This window comes from Theropithecus gelada, chromosome 1, assembly GCF_003255815.1.
Source record: "Theropithecus gelada isolate Dixy chromosome 1, Tgel_1.0, whole genome shotgun sequence".
Lineage (NCBI taxonomy): Eukaryota > Metazoa > Chordata > Mammalia > Primates > Cercopithecidae > Theropithecus > Theropithecus gelada.
The window spans coordinates 203273770-203293541 of NC_037668.1; the positions used below are offsets into that span (position 1 = coordinate 203273770).

Genomic DNA, 19772 nt, shown 5'->3' on the forward strand with positions numbered 1-19772 from the left:
TAGTAAAATGAGCTCTAAATAGTAAAGGAAATAGAAACATAAAAGGCATGGCTGGAATGGGGTTTTCAGAACTAGCTACAGATTGCCTTGGGACAGATACTGCTACCAGCAGCCGTGGGACTTTGTCAGGGTTCTCTGGAACCCAGGAAGGCTGAGCCATGAGTGCTCATGCCCTCATGGCTTTCGGGCCTCTGATACATCCATGCTTTCAGTGTGCCAAATCAGGTCAGGGCAAGTTCCTCCCGGCCCAATATGCACATCCTCTTCCAAGGAGAATGACTTTGCCACTCTTCCCATCAAGAGGTACAATCACACTGGGCACAGTGGCTCACACCTGTAATCTCACACTTTGGAAGGCAGAGACAGGCGGATCACTTGAGCTTAGGAGTTCGAGACCAGCCTGAGCAACATGGCAAAACCCCTTCTCTACAAAAAATACAAAAATTTAGCCAGGTTCAGCACCATGTGCCTGTAGTCCCAGCTACTGGGGAGGCTGAGGCAGGAGAATCACTTGAGCCCAGGAGGCAAAGGTTGCAGTGAGCTGAGATTGCGCCACTGCGCTCCAGCCTGGTCGGTGGGAGTGAAACCCTGTCACACACATACAAAAAAAGAGGTATAATCAATTATTTAATCTTTCATCCCAGCTGAGCTTGTGACTTGCTTTGACCAATGTCACTTTACTGTAAGTAACATTATGTGACATCTGAGATGAGCCCTTAAGAAGCTCACAGCTTCTATGTTCGTCCACTACAGGAAGCCAGTCCAGGTCGGAGCAGGATGAGCAACTAAATGGAGGAGAACTACATAGCCTTTGCTGACAGAACCAACTGTCAGAAAGCGGGAAGAGGCAGGCAGACTCTCCAGCTCAGTGCATCCTAAATGGAGTTCGAGTGATTCCAGGTGAAACCAACAGAAGAACTGCCTGACTAACCCACAGAATTGTGTTAAGCCACCGTGTTTTGGGGTGGTTTATAAGGCAGTAATAGTTAACTGATACATCTGGCTAATTAAACGACCATATCGGGAGAAAATGTGTTTTTTCCTCATTAATCCATATCCCACCTAAAATACCAACAAAAAAAGAGACTAAATGAATGATTAGTTTCCTTGCCAAGACGATACAAGAGTAGACAGGAGACAAACCATGCACAAAATTGAAAAAGAATGGGCCGGGCGCGGTGGCTCAAGCCTGTAATCCCAGCACTTTGGGAGGCCGAGACGGGCGGATCACGAGGTCAGGAGATCGAGACCATCCTGGCGAACACCGTGAAACCCCGTCTCTACTAAAAAATACAAAAAAACTAGCCGGGCGAGGTGGCGGGTGCCTGTAGTCCCAGCTACTCGGGAGGCTGAGGCAGGAGAATGGCGTAAACCTGGGAGGCGGAGCTTGCAGTGAGCTGAGATCCGGCCACTGCACTCCAGCCCGGGCTACAGAGCGAGACTCCGTCTCAAAAAAAAAAAAAAAAGAATGTGGGATTAGGAACAATCAGTTATTCCTGAAATTATCTAGTGCTGCACTGTCCATTAAGGTAGCCACTGCCCACGGTGGCTGTTTAAATAAGTTAAAATTCAGTTTAGTTGCTAGTCACATTTCAACTGTTCAGGTTACACGTGGCCAGCAGCTGTCCCACTAGACGTCACACTAGGAGAACATTCCTATGATCACAGAAAGCACTGGATTGGACAGCACTCACTAGAATCTCCTTAACATAAAAAATTAGCCAGGTGTAGTAGTGAGTAGGCACTACTGAGTTTGAAAAACAATCAGGGAAGAGACTGGTAGCTCATGCCTGTAAACCTCAGCACCTTGGGAGGCTGAAAGTGCAGGGATTGCTTGAGCCCAAGAGTTCCAGACCAGCCTGGGCAACGTAGTAAGACTCTGTCTCTACAAAAATTAAAAAAAAAAAAACAAAACCTATATGGGCATGGTGGCACAAACCTGCAGTCCCAGCTACCCAGGAGGCTCTGAAAGGATTGCTCGAGCCTAGGAGGTCAAGGCTGCAGTGAGCCAAGACTGTGCCACTACACTCCAGACTGGGCGACAGAGTGCCCTGTCTCAAAAAATAAACAAAACCCAAAACAGGTTGAAATTCATTCATTTGGCTATGTAATATGTCTGCAAGTCACTTTTAATGATGAGACAAGAATGGGTGAATTTATGTAACAATTCTGTCCAGTAGCAAAAACATTTTCTAATTAAGGCACAATATATATGAGGATAACCTTTACACAAAAAATAAAAGGAATACTTTAAATGAGGATTTGATTCTAACGGCACCTCAAAACTAAAAGTCATATGTAAAAATCTGTCAAATACAAAATCGACTCATGAAAACTTTTTCCACAAATGCACACAGGAAATCCGAATGAAGTCCTGCTTCTTATACCTGGATTAACAGGCTTGTACCCAGCCCAGGAATTATGGACTTTTAAATTAGTACAGAAAATGGAAAACACTAGTCATGCCCCAACCAATGAAACACCTCAAAATAGAGAGAAGGGACTTCCCACTGTGTTGGAGAGACTGACAAAGGCAGAGCAGACAGACACCGCGGGCTCTTACTTGATGAATGAAGTCCATAAGGAAAGAGTGAGCTTTCATTTTGTCTTCCAGCTGGTGAAGGATAATCAGTGACGTATTGCTGAACCCAGGTGCTTCTGTTAAAACATAGTGATAAAACTTAAACATAGAACATAGTGGTTTTACAACTATGCTATTTTAATATTAGTGGCCAACTGCTATTAAAATAAAAAGCTAAGGTTAGGCGTGGTGGCTCACGCCTGTAATCCCAGCACTTTGGAAGGCTGAGGCGGGCAGATCACGAAGTCAAGAGATCAAGACCATCCTGGCAAACATGGTGAAACCCCGTCTCTACTAAAAATGCAAAAATTAGCTGAGCATGGTGGCATGCACCTGTAGTCCCAGCTACTCAGGAGACTGAGACAGGAGAATCGCTTGAACCCAGGAGGCAGAAGTTGCAGTGAGCCGAGATTGCGCCACTGCACTCCAGCCTGGCGACACAGCAACACTCTGTCTCAAAAAAGAAAAGGAAAAAAAAAGAAGTTAAGAAAGTCTATACAAAAGAAAAATATCGACCTTATAATACAATTATTTATAACATTACTCAGGAGTTTTTAAAATTTAGGAGAAAATTCTGGAGGTTTGACATAATTCATACTGTATTTATTCAAAAGGCAAAATATGTTATTTTTAGTTTAATCATTTATAACAATTTAAGCTCGACAGCACTAACAAAAACAGTCAAAGAAAGGAGATGAACTCTGATGTTTTCTTCCTAAATCTCTAATGTAGCTTAGTGAACTTGCTAAGAAGTAGGATAATTAGGGAGAGAAACATGTTTGAGACAGTTCCCTGGCACCTGGGGACCCCAGAATTCCCCTCAAGTTGCTGAAGTGGAAGTAAGCGTAAGAGGGGCAGTCACCTGGGATAGGCAGCAAGACATGTCTCGCCTACTTCTACATATTGACATTTGATCACTGCTGCTCTTAGGGGAATGGACCATTTCTATTAGTCAAATATACTGATTATGCCAAAATTATTTAATTTGGGGGTAAGTAAGCTGGGCATGGTGGCTCACACCTATAATCCCAGCACTTTGGGAGGTCAAAGTGGGTGGACCATCTGAGGTCAGGACTTCGAGACCAGCCCAGGCAACATGGTGAAATCACATCTCTACTAAAAATACAAAAATCAGCCAGGTGTGGTGGTACACACCTGTAATCTCAGTTACTCGGAAGGCTGAGGTGGGAGGATCACTTGAACCCAGGAGGTGGAGGCTGCAGTCTCGGTGACAGAGTAATGGAGACTCTGTCTCAAAAAAAACAAAACAAAACAAAAACAAAAACAAAAGCAAACTGGGGGGCAGGTAAGTGCCAACTATCTACCTATGTTACCAATTTTGTTTTCGAAACAAAAGCCAGGAAAGCTAAGTAAAGCTAATTAATCTGCCTCAGATAGAATAATTAGGATTTGCCCCAATGTTCCTTTAGTTTCTTATTCTGTTATTTAGACCTGTTCTGAGCCTTTTTCAAAACATACTGTAAGGAAGGTTACAATATTTTTAAAAATATTGAATTAGTATTAAATTGTTTGAGAAGCTCAAAAACACGCTTTAAGAGATGCCTCTAATAAAGAAACCAGAGTATGTTCAAAACACACCATTCCATAATTGAAACGTTCTTACCCTCAGGGACAGACTCAGCCCACCGTGGGTCAGATGCTGGGTAGTCATCCATCAGGTCAACACTGATTTGGGTAACTGCCCTGTCTAGTTCAGAATCAGAATCCAAATCAGAGTGAGAGGAAAAGAGCTCATCAACCACCATTTGAGCATGACCTAAATCTTTTCTGAAATAAAATCAGAAACCACAAGTATTAAGGAAGGCAAAATATTTTCAAAAGTCACCAAGGAAAAAAATTAATTGTGGAGTACTATTCAGCCAAAAAAAAGAATGAGATCCTGTCATTTGCAACAGTATGGATGGAACTGGAGGACATGTTAAGTGAAATAAGTCAGGCACAGAAAGGCATGTAACCAACTTTACATGTTCTCACTCGTGGGAGCTAAAAACTAAAACAACTGAACTCATGGAGATAGACAACAGAGTGATGGTTACCAGAAGGTAGGAAGGGTAGGAAGAGTAGTGGCAGTGGCGGGGAGTGGAAATGGCTAATGGGTAAAACAATATAGACAGAATGAAGAAGAGCTAGTATCTGACAGCACAACAGGCTGACTACAGTCAACAATTTATTGTACTGTAACTAAGAGCATAATTAGAATGTTCATAACACACAAAAAAGATGAATGCTTGAGGTGATGGATATCCCATTTACCCTGATGTGATTATTTACACATTGTATGCCCGTATGAAAATATCTCAGGTACCCCACAAACGTATATATCTACTATGTACCCATAAAAATTTAAAAAAAAATTTTTTTTAAGTTAATTGTCAAGTTAAATGTAACCTAAAAAACATTTATAGGTTTTGGCTCAAAGTCACTTTTAATAAAATTTATTTAATTAAAAGGGACAAAACTATTATCCATTCATTAATTCAATAAATACACATGGAATACTTACAACGTGCTAGGCTCTGGACACAGAAAGATAGAAAGACTTAAGAAACAGTCCAGGCAATTAAGCAAGCAATGACACAGGGGATAAAAACTGACAGAGATGGGGAAAACTTCCTAACTGGTAAAGAGGAGGTCATGGAAGGCTGGGGAGAATTGGGAGAGGGGTATATAGCTACACACAGAACATACATCCACATTCGTCACCAAGTAAGCCTCTATTTCAGGAGAGAACTGAGCCTACGGGAGAGGCTGAGATCACCCAGGAAGCAAGAGTTTGGAAAAAAGCTTGCAGGATAACCAGTTAAAGGAAGGGTGAGCCCATAAAAAGCAGCAGACTCTTCTAACTTAGAGAGATTAGGGGACAACCAGTGTGTCCATGAATCCACCAGGGGATTAACCATGGCACATATGAAGAACTGAGGGATACTGAGAAGGGATGAATCACAAAATTAGAGGATACAGTCTTGTAAACCATGTTATGGGGTTTGAACCTAACACCAAGGACGATGGACAGGCACTGTAAAGGAGTGTCACAGTCTGTTCCAGTGTCCCAAAAGATTGCTCTATCATATGGAGACGGGATCGGATGTCGGATCAGACAAGAGAAAAATCCAGTTAGGAGGTTACTGCAGAAAGGAAAACATAGGAAAGAGAAAAATCCAGTTAGAAGGTTACTGCTGGATCGGAGGTACAGTAGCCCCCTCTTATCCATGGTTTCACTTCCCACAGTCACAGTTACCTGAAGTCAACTGCAGTCTGAAAACAGATGACAGAGACAGAAAGAGAGAAGGAGAGACCGACCACGTTCACATATTTTTATTACAGTACAGTCATCTCTCAGTATACGTAGGGGAATGGTTACAGGACCCCCAACATACACCAAAATCCACCCATATTCAAGTCCTGCAGCTGGCTGTGTGGAGCTCCAGTGTACAAAAAGGTGGCCCTCTGTATAGGTAAGTGAATTTCTGATCTGCTTTTGGTTGAAAACATGCTGTGATTTTTTTGATCTGCATTTGATTGAAAACAGCCTGCATATTATGTAGACCCACGCAGTTCAAAGCCATGTTGTTCAAAGGTCAATTGTATATTGTTATCGTTGTTTTATTACTATTGTTCTTAATCTCTTAGGGTGCCTATTAAGCATTATAGGTATGTATAGGAAAAACATAGTGTATATATATATGATTCAGTACTATATGCAGTTTCAGGTTTCCACTGGGGGTCTTAAGACATATCGCCCTGTGGGTAAGGGGGAATGTCTATATAAGGATGACTCCTCTGTTGTTGCTTTGAACTGAAGAGATAGTAGTGCCTGTCACTGGAGCAGGAGGTAGGGATGGAAGAATAAGCTTTGGAGAAGATAAGCTCGGTTTTGGATACGTTGAAATGCAGGTGCCTGTGAAATATATACTGCTGCTGGACACTCCATTTTCATATAATGGCCCAGCTCATGGTACATCTGTTTCTTCAGCAAATGAAGCCATGGAGGAGAAAAGATCACTAAGGGAGTAGAGAAACGGGGAATATGGTCGACAATAGCGAATGTAGACAACCTTTCAGGTGGTTTAGCCATTAACGGGAACAAATAGATAACGTGGTAGCTCAAAGGATGCAAAGTCAAAGACTGTTCTTTTTACAAACGGCAGACTACATATGATTAATTGCTGATGAGAAGGAGCCAGCACGAGAAAGGTCAAAAGACAGAGGAAAGGGAGAACTGAAAGGATGTAGTCTTAAGTGAAGCAGGAGAGAGTGGCCTTCAAAACAAAGAACAGTCTCTGATAGGAAGAAGAGCACACCTTCCTACTTTATTGGGAGGGAAAGAGGAAGAGGATTTGGGATCCAGATACATTCATAGCTAGTAAGCTAGGAGGTACAGGGAGCTCTTATCAAGGGCTTCTGTGATTTCTGTGAAGTATGAAGTTAAGTCCTCTGCTAAGTCTGAGGGAAGTGGGAGAGAAATGGGAAGTGGGAGGAGATTGGAAAAGGGCTGTCATGGTCCCTTGGTAGAACAGGAGACACAGCTGACTGGAGAAACGCAGAAAAACTCTTGAAAACATGAAAGGCCAGGGTAAAACTGGAGACCCAGTCATGCTACAGATTATGGAAATACAAAGGTGACTATGGCAAGATTTAATAAAAAATTACAGAAAAAGTTCCCCAAAACTCTCATGAACAAAAGATTTTGTATTTTTTGGGCTAAGTAAAATGAAAACCGAAATAACATAAAAATTAATTTCAAAGAAATAATGCTATAAAAACAGTAATACTATCTTAGCAAAAAATTAAACAGATAATAACACTTAAAAGTGTTATCTACCAATTGTGACCCCAGGGACCATCTGGCAATGTCTGACGATAACTTTGGTCATCACAAGTTGGGGGAAAGGGTGCTAATGACATCAAGGAAACAGCTGGTGATGCTGCTAAACAGCCTACATTGCACCGCTGGAGTGCAGTGGCGGGATCTGGGCTCACTGCAACCTCCGCCTCTTGGGTTTAAGTGATTCTACTGCCTCAGCCTCCCAAGTAGCTGAGATTACAGGCATGTGCCACCACACCCAGCTAATTTTTTTTTTTTTTTTTTTTTTTTGGTTAGTAGAGACAAGGTTTCACCACGTTGGTCAGGCTGGTCTCGAAGTCCTGACCTCAAATGATCTGCCTGCCTTGGCCTCCCAAAGTACTGGGATTACAGGTGTGAACCACCAAGTCTGGCCTCAAATGTCAATGTTAATGGGGTTGAGAAATTCTGCTTTAAAGGCACCACAGTTCTGTTTGTAAGGAGTCTACATCTTTAAGAGAGCTAGCTGACACTCCCCCAGAAATCATCCCTTGTTAAGTCCACAGTACTTCACCCATGCTGGGCAGGATGAGTTCAGCACAGCTGTGTTACAGGGCCCATGACACTGTTCCTGAGGCTACTGCTTGCTCAGGACTTAGATCAGGGGTCCCTTCTTGTGCCTAATTAATTTTCCCCTGTAAAACATCTTAAGATGACTACACCAGGTTGAACAGTGTCTCCCACAAATTCATATCTACCCAGTGCCTCAAAATGCAACTTTATTTAGAAATAAGGTTTTTGCAGATACAATGTGTTAAATTACGATGAGTCTAAATCCAATGACTGTTGTCCTTCTAAGAAGGCCATGTGGGCCGGGCATGGTGGCTCATGCCTGTAATCCCAGCACTCTGGAAGGCTGAGGTGGGCGGATCTTGAGTCGAGGAGTTTGAGACCAGTCTGGCCAATGTGGTGAAACCTCGTCTCTACTAAAAATACAAAAAATTAGCCAGGCATGGCAGTGTGTACCTGCTGCTTGGGAGGCTGAGGCAGAATTGCTTGAACCAGGGAGGCGGAGGTTGCAGTGAGCAGAGATCGCACCACTGCACTACAGTCTGGGTGACGGAGTGAAACTGTCTCAAAAAAAAAAAGAAGGCCACGTGAATGTGAGGACAGCTACGTGACAATGGAGGCAGAAACTGGAGTGACATATCTACAAGCCAAGGATTGCCAGCAACCACCAGGAGCTGAGAGGTGAGGACAGATCCTTTCCCAAAGCCTTCAGAGAGAGGGCTCTGTTCATGCCTCGCTCTCAGACTTTCGGCCTCCAGAACTGTGAGAGAAGACACTTCTGATGTTTGAAGCTCCTGGTTTGTGGTGATTTGTTACGGCAGCCACAGGAAACAAATCTAATGACTAGTCACTTGCTGCATTATCATTTACATTTTGAGATGCCACAAATCTGACAGAATTTTCATTACAGGATAAACTTGTGAAAGATAAAAACTCTTCATTTCAACCAAGATTTTTGAAGACTGAATCATGTAAAAGAACAAGATTAAAAGAACACAACTTTAAACGGAAACAAAAAACTTGCCTAATGATGCCCCCTTCTGGCGACAAACTAAGCTCAGTAGATCATGAGACACAGAATGTTAGAACTGTAAAAGCACTTCGGAATCTGTTGTCTCTGTGAGTGAGCCTTTATGCCTCAGATACCAGTATGAGTGGGATTATGGAATCATGGGCTGAGAACTGGGGGAAATGAAGGTAGTAAACTCAGCATATTCCTTCAAAACAAAGATCTGACGATAAACTAATGATCCTTTAGCCATTCTAACTCGCTCCCCACTCAATACTTCAAAAAGGAAGAAATACAAACAGAATGGCAGAAATGTTCAGCAATCCGTCCAAAGTTTCCCACAGCTAACAACAGGCAGCGCATGGGGGCTGGATCACCATTTTCCTGAGTATTTATTCAAATGTGAATTTGCCATACCTTTTAAGGAAAGTACCAGAATACATGAGCAGAATACATGTCTAAGATAAACTGAAATCTGCATTCGCCTTAAACCCAGAAGAGAATTAGAGCAGCAAGTGTGACCAAGTGAGGACAATCACTCCCCACCCCATACACGCATCTGCTTAGGCACGCTTTCACACAACTGGACTTGCTCTGGCCAACAGGACACTAGCAAACGCCATCTAAGCAAAGACTTAGAGTGCTTGTGCAGTGACACTTGCTCTCTTGCCACTCTAGAACCCTGTGATACGTGAATAAGCCCAGGGCAGCCTGCTAGTTGAGGAGATGTCACAGAAAGTAGAGAGCGAGCTGGCCAGCCAATGGCCCAAAAATGTGAGTACGGTAAAGAGCAGCCAGCCCAGTAGCAGACCAAAATGAATGAGTCTACTCAGAACAGTAAAACTACCCCCCAAGCCCAGCCCCAAGAGTCAAACTGTAGAATCATCAGCTATGTTAAATGAGTCACTAAGGTTTGTGGTGATTTTGCATAAAGCAAAACTCAACTAATAGGCCAGGTCTAATTCTTTTGCTTTTTTTGAGACAGGGTCTTTATCTGTCACTCAGGCTAGAGTACAGCGGTGTGATTATGGCTCACAGTAGACTTGGCCTCCTGGGTTCATATGATCCTCCCAACTCAGCCTCTCTGAGTAGCTGGGACTAGAGGCATGCATCACCATCCCCACTAATTATCTTTAAACTTTTTCTTCGTAGAGATGAGGTCTTTCTATGTTGTCCAGACTGGTCTTGAACTCCCATGCTCAAGAGATCCTTCTGCCTCAGCCTCCCAAAGTGCTGGAATTACAGGTGTGAGCCACTACACCAGGCCATAATTCTTTCATATTACCAATAAAACTTTGTATGCAGCTGGAAGTGGTGGCTCACGCCTGTAATCCCAGCACTTTAGGAGTCAGCCTAAAGTCAGGAGTTTGAGACCAGCCTGGCCAACATGGTGAAACCCCGTTTCTACTAAAAATAAAAAAAGTAGCCAGGCATAGTGGCACACGCATGCAGTCCCGCATACTTGGGAGGCTGAGGCAGGAGAATCACTTGAACCCAGGAGGCAGAGGTTGCAGTGAGCTGAGATCATGCCACTGCACTCTAGCCTGGGTGACAGAGTGAGATTGTGTCTCAAAAAAAAAAAAAGAAAAAAAAAAGAAAACTTTGTAAGCAACTTATTTGCACCTTAACATTATTCATAAAAGACGCTTGCAAGATGTCTTCATGATCACCATTTTTAATGGTGCGTTGTTTTTCATGAAGTGGAGAGAGTATGTTAGATCCCATGTTTTTTTCCCTAGCCTAGCTAGCTGGAAACCTCCCATGGCTACTAACTTCAGAAGAACAGTCTATTAAAGTGCTAAAGCTCAAAAAAAATTATCCTCTTGATAGCATCATTCCTCCAACTTGCTCCCACCAGTCAATAAGTAGCACATGTCAGTAAAACACATCCTCACACATAAAATAATCCATAACTTAAAAAACATGTTATACCTGCAGTATTGCAGAAAGGCAGCTTTCAGCAACTTGATTTTATCTTCCTGGGCTATAGTTTCATTCTTTGTAGTGGTCTCAAAAATCATACTCTGCAAAATAACAAAGTATAGTTTAGAGGTAAAGGTATCTGAATATTCTTAATTATTGGACTAAAAACTGTACCCATCCTATGACAGCAACTCTGCATATACACAAGCGGTTTGCCATATTGTCCGTACCAGGGGTATGCAATCTTTCGGCTTCCCTGGGCCACATTGGAAGAATTGTCTTGGCCCACACATAAAATACACTAACATTAATGATAGCTGATGAGTTTAAAAAAAAAGTCATGTTTCAAGAAAGTTTACGAATTTGTGCTGGGCTGCATTCAAAGCCATCCTGGGCCACATGCAGCCCATGGGTCGTGGGTTGAACAAGCTTGGTCTATACCAGTCATTCGTATACTTATTGAAACACTATAAATAGCACCAAATGATCAACCAGTCATACAGAAAAGGTACAGGTAATTCGGGGATTATGCTGTAAGTAAAACAATTTGGAGATTTCATCACAATTAACAGAATCTTTTTATAGGTTTGCTCTTACACGACTCACCACCGTGTATACCACCTAAGCATAATGGTTGATTACAAATTTAAACAAGGATTTAGAAAAATTTTAAAGAAATGGAACACTAAAATTGCTTCAGAATGTGTAACAGTATTACAATAACCATACAATTACAAAATAAGCAAAGTATTAATCCTTTTTGTGAAAAGAAAAAAAAGTAAAAAATTGTTACTTTCCTTTAAAACTAGACTCAATCATTTTAATTTTGAATTATAGAGGTAGTCTGTATATTTCATACACTATTCAAATGGAAATTACCCCAAACAGTATTAATTATTCTTAGTCTTCTGTAAAAGAATGATAAAAACCTCATGGATGGGATATTTCAGGTTTCAAGACAACAGGAAAAAAAATTGGTAATTTTTACCTGGCTATTCCTCTCAAAAAAATCATCCCAGAATAAAAAGAAACAGAAATACAAGTTCCATGGAAATATCTGTGATTCTAACTACAACAAAGGAAGACAGAAAGCAGAAGGAACAGGAAATGGCAGCACCGACAGGAAATGAGGCCACCTATGCATGGTGCAGGGACAGCTCCCGAGGATTTGAGGACCGTGGAGGAGAGAAGTTCCGGGATGAGAGCTGTGCAGATGGAAGGTTTGTGGAGACTTGACTTTGGGAAAAACCACACTGAGGGGCACTCTACAGAACTCCCGGAGTGTGTAAAAAGATTAAGTCACATATGAAAGGAAAGTGAGAAAATATAAAATGAGGTCATGATACACTCCAAGAGTCGCACAAAGTTGTATAATAAAGGAAATGTAATCAGTATTTGGCTCAGCAAACCATAAACAATATTCACATTGTCATTACAATGGAAAAAATTTATGTTAGAATGATAAAGGCAGAGGAAGGAGTATAAGGTAACCCAAAACCTCATTTTCTATAGTAGAAAATCAACAGATGAATCAGGAGACAGGAATATATGTACATTACTTAGATATATGGAGAAAAATACCAGAATAAATCACTAAAAGGCTTAAACGTAGTTGCTTCAGGCAAAGAGGACAGAGGGGATGAGGAAGACAAAAAGAACTAATGTCTGCATCGTTAAGTCTTTGAAAACTGTCTCAGTGTTGAGACCATTTGTATAAAATACTCTGATAAAAATAAAAATTAGGCTGGGCATGGTGGCTCCATGCCAGTAATCCCAGCACTTTAGGAGGCTGAGGCAGGAGGATGCTTGAGCCCAGGAGTTTGAGACCAGGTTAGGCAGCATAGGGAGATCCTGTCTCTACAACAAATAAAAAATTAGTCAGGTGAGATGGCACATGTCTGTAGTTCCAGCTATTTGGGAGGCTAAGAGGGGAGGACTGCTTGATCCCGGGAGGTTGAGGTGAGGCTGCAGTAAGCTATGATTATGCCACTGCACTCTAGCCTGGGCAACAGAGTGAGACTCTGTCTCAAAAACCAAACCAAACCAAACCAAACCAAACCAAAATTAGCCAGGCACCTACTGGGAAGTCTGAGGCAGGACGATTGCTTGAGGCCAGGAGTTAGAGGCTGCAGTGAACTATAATTGTGCCACTGCACTCTAGCCTGGGTGACAGCGTGAGACCCTATCTCTAAAAAATAAATAACATAAAAACTTCAAAATCTTATAGAATCACATTACCTCATTGTTTGGTCCAGCAAATGAAGATGCTAAGGACTCTTCCAGGTCTTCTGCCAATATGGACACATTTTCCCGTGAAGTAATGGACACCAGTCCACTGTTTCTAGAAAAAATGATAGGAACACCACCACAGGCACCAGCACCTAAAACACTATCTCCTAAAAGAAAGAAAAACATAGAGTCAAATACATTTAACAAGAACAACAAAATGCTTTGTAAAATCTACCACCCTGGGCAGAAAATCATCTTGATGATATATTAAGCACATTTTTTCCTTTACAGTATTATTCCTACTTCAAACTCATCCTTTAAATCCCAGAATCAAATGTTAAGAACCAGCTGCTATTTGAAGAAGCAGGCTCTGTGTCTTTCAGCTTTAAAGACAATAAAAACTAGCTTTGCCAGAGAGCAATCTAGTAAGCCAAAAAAAAATATTCATTCTGCAAAACTCAGAAGAGCTTTTTCAATCCTGTGGAGTTCTCTTGCTTAATTCTGACTTTAACTTACCACATCAGTCAACGGGGACTGAAAAAAAAATAAAAAAGTCTAAGCCTACCTTGCACCTTAGTAACAGCCTACCCACCCTCCATCAAGGTTCTTGTGCTGGGACTAGAAAACCTGGGTTCCATGCTGTTAAACCTGGGTTCCATGCTGTTGCCTACCTGGACTCTGTCCTCTGCTCAACCCCTTCAGCTAAGTATCTGCTTGGTTTCTCTTCAATCCTGACCGGCCCCCCTGCATGAGTCCAGCACCTGAGGCTCTTATCCAGGGGTGTGGAAAAGTTAAAGAGCATCGACTCAGAATAAGTCACTTTTACTAACTAGGAATGAGCAATTACTTCTCTTGGCATTAGTTCTTTGCTTCTTGGCATCTTCTCCTGGAACAAATGTTACTATTTTTGCCTGTAAATATAATAGTTTGGAAATTCTAGTACCCTTTTGGTTTCTTAGTAGGGTTGTCACTTCAGCTGCTGTAGTTGTGGTATGAAATGTCTCAGTAACATTTGAGGGCAGCATGCTTGAAGTGACACTCAGGGAAAGAGAAAAAAAGCACTCAGAATGACTAATGAGCTCACCAATCATGCTTTCTAAAACTGCTACCATACCTTGTGCATTAAAGACAATTTTCTCCTGGGGAAGAGAAAATTTCCCAGTTCCTGTGGAGCACACATAGACAGCACTTTCGTTATACAGATAGGCAGTCTGGTTTGAAAAGTTTGGGACCGTCAACCGACACAAAATCAGGTCTTCAGACTGAAAGTTAAATTTAAGATTACATTTAACAAGAAGTAAAACAAAAATATTTGTATGATTTTTAAAATTCATTTTTGTACATTTCATAAAAATGATAAAATAATTCACCTATTTTCTTTGTAAAAATCTAAACACTACCCATGAGATGATTAGCAAAACGTTACAAAGTTTATAAACATCAATTAGACATATATTTTGTTAACTTGCTTATAATTTGCTTATTTTAAAAAAATTTATTTATTTCTTTATTTATTTGAGACAGAGTCCCACTCTGTTGCCCAGGCTGGAGTGCAGTGGTGCAATCTTGGCTCACTGCAACCTCCGCCTCCCAGGTTCAAACGATTCTCCTGCCTCAGCCTCCTGAGTAGCTGGGATTACAGGCGCATGCCACCACACTCAGCTATTTTTTTTGTATTTTTAGTAGAGACCCCTGACCTCAGGTGATCCACCCACCTCAGCCTCCCAAAGTGATGGGATTACAGGCATGAGACACCACACCTGGCCTAATTTGTTAATGTCCAAAATTAACAAATTTTGAAAACATTTCCATGATGATGACTATAACTAGAAGCCTATGACAAATTCAAGGGAGAAAATGAAAGCACTAATTCATTGTATTAAGAACTGGCAATTTTTTATAAATGATCCCTGAAAAACAAACATTTTGGTTCTTACCTTACTGGCAAGATACTAATGACAAGAAAACTTAGTTGATTTGTTTACATATAAAATCAGAGGCAGAAATAAAAATAAATCTCATTAAATAAAATTAGAATATGCTAAAAATAAGCTGTTATTAAAGAAGTAATTTTATAGAAACATTAAATGCGAGGTCCTAGAATTGTTTTTTAATCTTCAAATTATCTTTATAGTCTTCTGCCCTGGCTGAATTTTTTTCTAACACTGAGCATGTTTTCCACACTGCATAATCAGAACACACGATAAAGTTTATTTCTGTTTGACATAAAAGAACAAATCAAAAGATTTTCTTACAGAATTCAATTAAACAAGTCATGTTAAGAGTAAGGATTTAAAAAAAAAAAAAAAGTGAGGATTTAAGCCAGGAACGGTGGTGCACACCTGTAATCCCAGCTACCTGAGAGGATTGCTTGAGCCCAGGAGTTGGAGGCTACCATGCACTATTGACGGACCTGTGAATATCACTGCACTCCAGTCCAAGCAACATATCAAGACTTTCCCTCTTCAAAAATAAACAAACAAGGATTTAACAGAATTAGATACCATGTAAGAGTAAATAAAATAAATTTATAGATGTTCAGCGTTTTCTTCATGAATATCTGTTATTAAACATGTTTAATTGCTATTAATGAACTTAAAATTAGAAAGCCTGCCTTTCAGTTGTTTACAAGAACTTTGATGACTATGTAACACTGCTGAATACAAATATAATCTTGCTTTGGGTAAAAAGGGGGATTTTTCTATAATATGCAAAGCTCTAAACCAAACCCTAATTCCTACCAGCTTTCTTTTCTTTTTCTTCTTTTTTTAGGATGGGGTCTCACTATATTGCCTAAGCTGGAATGCAGTGGTTATTCACAGGTGTGAACATGGCACACAACAGCCTCAAACTCCTGGGCTCAAGTGATCTGCCTGCCTCAGCCTTTTGAGTAGCTGGGACTACAGGCATGTACTCATCATGCCCAGCGTGGTTTCTTCCTTACTTTCACCCTGAAATTAATCAATACCTTCTTTCTACTTAAATACAGAGATGACAATACCTCCAAAGACCTAGAGCAGAATAAACAAACTGCTTTCTGCTAGTTGCTTCCATTCTAATTTTCCTTTAGCCAAAACTAAGCAAAAGAACAAGCCTGAGATGGCAAAGAAAATGCAACAATGTCTAGAAACAAGCTATTTTAAAATATTGCCAAGCCCTGCAGATGAAATCTGTCAAGAAATCTGACCCTGAAATGGGCCGGGCATCATGGCTCACGCCTGTAATCCCAACACTTTGGGAGGCCAAGTTGAGGGAATCACTTGAGATCAGGAGTTCGAGACCAGTCTGGCCAACATGGTGAAACCTTGTCTCTACTAAAACTATAAAAATTAGCTGGGCATAGTGGCACACGCCTACAGTCCCAGCTACTCGGGAGGCTGAGGCAGGAGAACCACTTGAACCTGGAAGGGGAGGCAGAGGTTGCAGTGAGCTGAGATCAAGGCACTGCACTCCAGCCTGGGTGACAGAGCAAAACCCTGTAAATAAATAAATAAGACCCTGAAATAGTTAGAAAACTATTCAACATATTATTACTTTGTAATTTAACCAACATAAATCTTACCTGAAAAGGTGGATTATATTGAGTGACTTCTACAGTAACTGCATCTGACATTTGGCAACCATTATCTTCTATTGTTATCAGAGAGTAATAGATGAGACACGGATTGTCTGCTGAGTGCCATGCTGCTGCCAAAATCACCAGCCCATCACTAATCAATAAAAAATAAAGATGTAAAGCCTCCCTAAAAAACAACTTAGGAGTTTCCTATAAAATTAAACATATGCTTCCAATAACCTAGCAATCCCATCCGTGGATACCTATACAAGAGAAAATTAAAAAACAAAAACAAAAAACCAATAACTATGTTCACACGAAAACCTGTGTACCAATGACTGTAGTGGCTTTATTCATAATTGCCTAAAACTGAAAACAACCCAATGTCTTCCAACTGCTGAACAGCCAAACAAACGATGGTATCTCCATACAAAAGAATACTATTCAGTAGTTAAAAAAAAAAAAAACAAATGAATTTGAAATGTATTATGCTAAGTGACAGAAGCCAGACTCAAAAGGCTTTACACTGTATGTTCCATTTCTATGGCATTAAGCAAAAGGCAAAACTATAGAGACAGAAACCACATCAGTGGTCTCCAGGGGCTAAGGGTGGATGGAGGGGTCGATTACAGAATGGCACAAGGGAATCTGGGGGGTTATACAACTGTTCTGTATTGATTGTTATGATTAAATGACTAAACTACGTATCTGTCAAAATTTGCAGAATTAGGGCTGGGTGCAGTGGCTCACGTCTATAATCCCAGCACTTTGGGAGGCCAAAGTGGACAGATAACCTGAGATCAGGAGTTTAAGACCAGCCTGGCCAATGTGGCAAAGCCATCTCTACAAAAATTAGCCAGGCATGGTGGCACATGCCTGTCGTCCCAGCTATTTGGGAGGCTGAGGCAGGAGAACTGCTTGAACCCGGGAGGCGGAGGTTGCAGTGAGCTGAGATCGCACCACTGCACTCCAGTCTAGGTGATAGAGTAACACTCCACCTTAAAAAAAAAAAGAAGAAAAAAAATTTGTAGAATTATACACTAAAGAGGGTAAATTTTTTACTCTATACAAATTATAGCTCAATAAACCGGACTTTAAAAAAAAGATCAAAACAACTATCTGATCCAGGGATTAGCAAAGTACAGCCCTCCAGTGAAACTGATCTCAAACCAGTTTTTATAAACGAAGTTTTGTTGGAAGGCAACCATACACATTCATTTATGCATTTTCTAGGGATGTTTCATGATACTATTGGTGAAATAGAGTAGCTGCAGTAAAGACTATATGGCCACCAAAGCCTAAAACAGTTACTTTTGGCCCTTTACAGAAAAGGTTTGCCAATCCCTGATGTACCCAGTTATTTAAAGGTTACTCGCTTTTGTCCAGAGGAAAAACATTAAAAAAAAAAAATTTTTACCACCAGGTGCGATGGCTCACACCTGTAATCCCAACACTTTGGGAGGCTGAGATAGGAGGATCATTTGAGCCCAAGAGTTCAAGACCAGCCTGGGCAACACTATGAGACCATGTATCTCTAAAATAAATTTAAAAGGCCAGGTGTGGTGGTTCACACCTGTAACTCCAGCACTTTGGGAGGCCGAGGTGGGCATATCACTTGAGGCCAGGAGTTCGAGACCACCCTGGCCAACATGGCAAAATCCCATCTCAACTAAAATACAAAACACCCAGCATGGTGGCATGTGCCTGTAATCTCAGCTACTCGGGAGGCTGAGGCATGAGAATCACTTGAACCTGGGATGCAGAGGTTACAGTGAGCCAAGATCATACCACTGCACTCCAGCCTGGGCAACAGTGTGAGACTCTAACTAAAAAAAAAAAATAATAATAATTTTAGGCCAGGCACAGTGGCTTATGTGTTTAATCCAAGCACTTTGGGAGAGGCTGAAGCAGGAGGATCGCTTGAGCCCAGTAGTTCAAGACCAAACAGGGCAACCCTGTCTCTAATGTTTAAAAATATACATATATATGTAAATGATTTTTAACAATCGGTTATAGAAATTTCAAACTGCTGTATATGTAAAAACAAACCATTTTGCATCTTAAAGCTTATTTGTCCCTTAAGTCTAGCAAACTTGCTGCCCCCAATAAATTAAATGGTTCCTATTTTAGCTCTTCTAAAACATCTAATACTATTACTAGCAACTTTTTTTTTTTTTTTTTGCAGAGTTTCGCTCTTGCTGCCCAGGCTGGAGCGCAGTGGCGCCATCTCGGCTCACTGCAACCTCCGCCTACCGGGTTCAAGCAATTTTCCTGCCTCAGCCTCCCGAGTAGCTGGGACTATAGGCATGCACCACCATGCCCGGCTAATTTTTGTATTTTTAGTAGACACAGGGTTTCTCCATGTTGGTCAGGCTGGTCTCAAACTCCCAACCTCAGGTGATCCACCCACCTCAGCCTCCCAAAGTGCTGGGATTATAGGCGTGAGCCACCGCGCCCAGCCCCTATTACTAGCAACTTTCATTCAAGTCTCAGAAATATTAAAAGGGTGGCAAAGCACCCTCTACTGACAATTAAAAACAAGAAACCAAGCAAGTAACTAAATGACATGACACTTCAAAGCAAGCAATCCTAGCACAGCTCTCATTTTCCTTCTTCACGGTTCTCTTCCCCCAGCTCCCCAAACTTTATCACTTCTGCTTGGACTCTTGAAAGGAATTCAAGAATATTGGTCCACATTATTCTAAGTGAAGTAACTCAGGAATGGAAAACCAAATATCATATGTTCTCACTTATAAGTGGGAGTTTAAGCTATGAGGACACAAAGACATAAGAATGATAATGGACTTTGGGGACTTGAAGGGGAAGGGTGGGAAGGAGGGTGAGGGATAAAAGACTACATACTGGGTACAGTGTACCCTACTCAGGTGACAGGTGCACTAAAATTTCAGAAATCACCACTAAAGAACTTACCCATGTAACCAAAAACCACCCCAAAAACTACTGAAATAAAAAAAATTTTTTAAATCAATTTTTAAAAAAAGAATATTGGCCCAAACTTGTAACATGTTGGCAGTGTCTCTCTCTCTCTACAATGCCAGGCTGGCCTAGAATTCCTGGCCTCAAGTGATCCTCCTGCTTG

The 19772-nt window shown here is 41.2% G+C and overlaps 1 protein-coding gene across 1 annotated transcript in view; it reads right to left on the minus strand.

The window, feature by feature from the left end:
- The window catches only part of NUP133 (nucleoporin 133), a 68650-nt gene that overhangs the window by 33076 nt on the left and 15802 nt on the right, over nt 1-19772 (minus strand). The window contains exons 9-14 of the mRNA XM_025384569.1: nt 16679-16826; nt 14231-14378; nt 13126-13283; nt 10897-10988; nt 4206-4369; nt 2564-2658 (exon numbers count right to left, since the gene is read on the minus strand). Coding sequence (XP_025240354.1) covers nt 2564-2658; nt 4206-4369; nt 10897-10988; nt 13126-13283; nt 14231-14378; nt 16679-16826 — 805 coding nt within the window. The remainder of the gene's footprint in view (nt 1-2563; nt 2659-4205; nt 4370-10896; nt 10989-13125; nt 13284-14230; nt 14379-16678; nt 16827-19772) is intronic.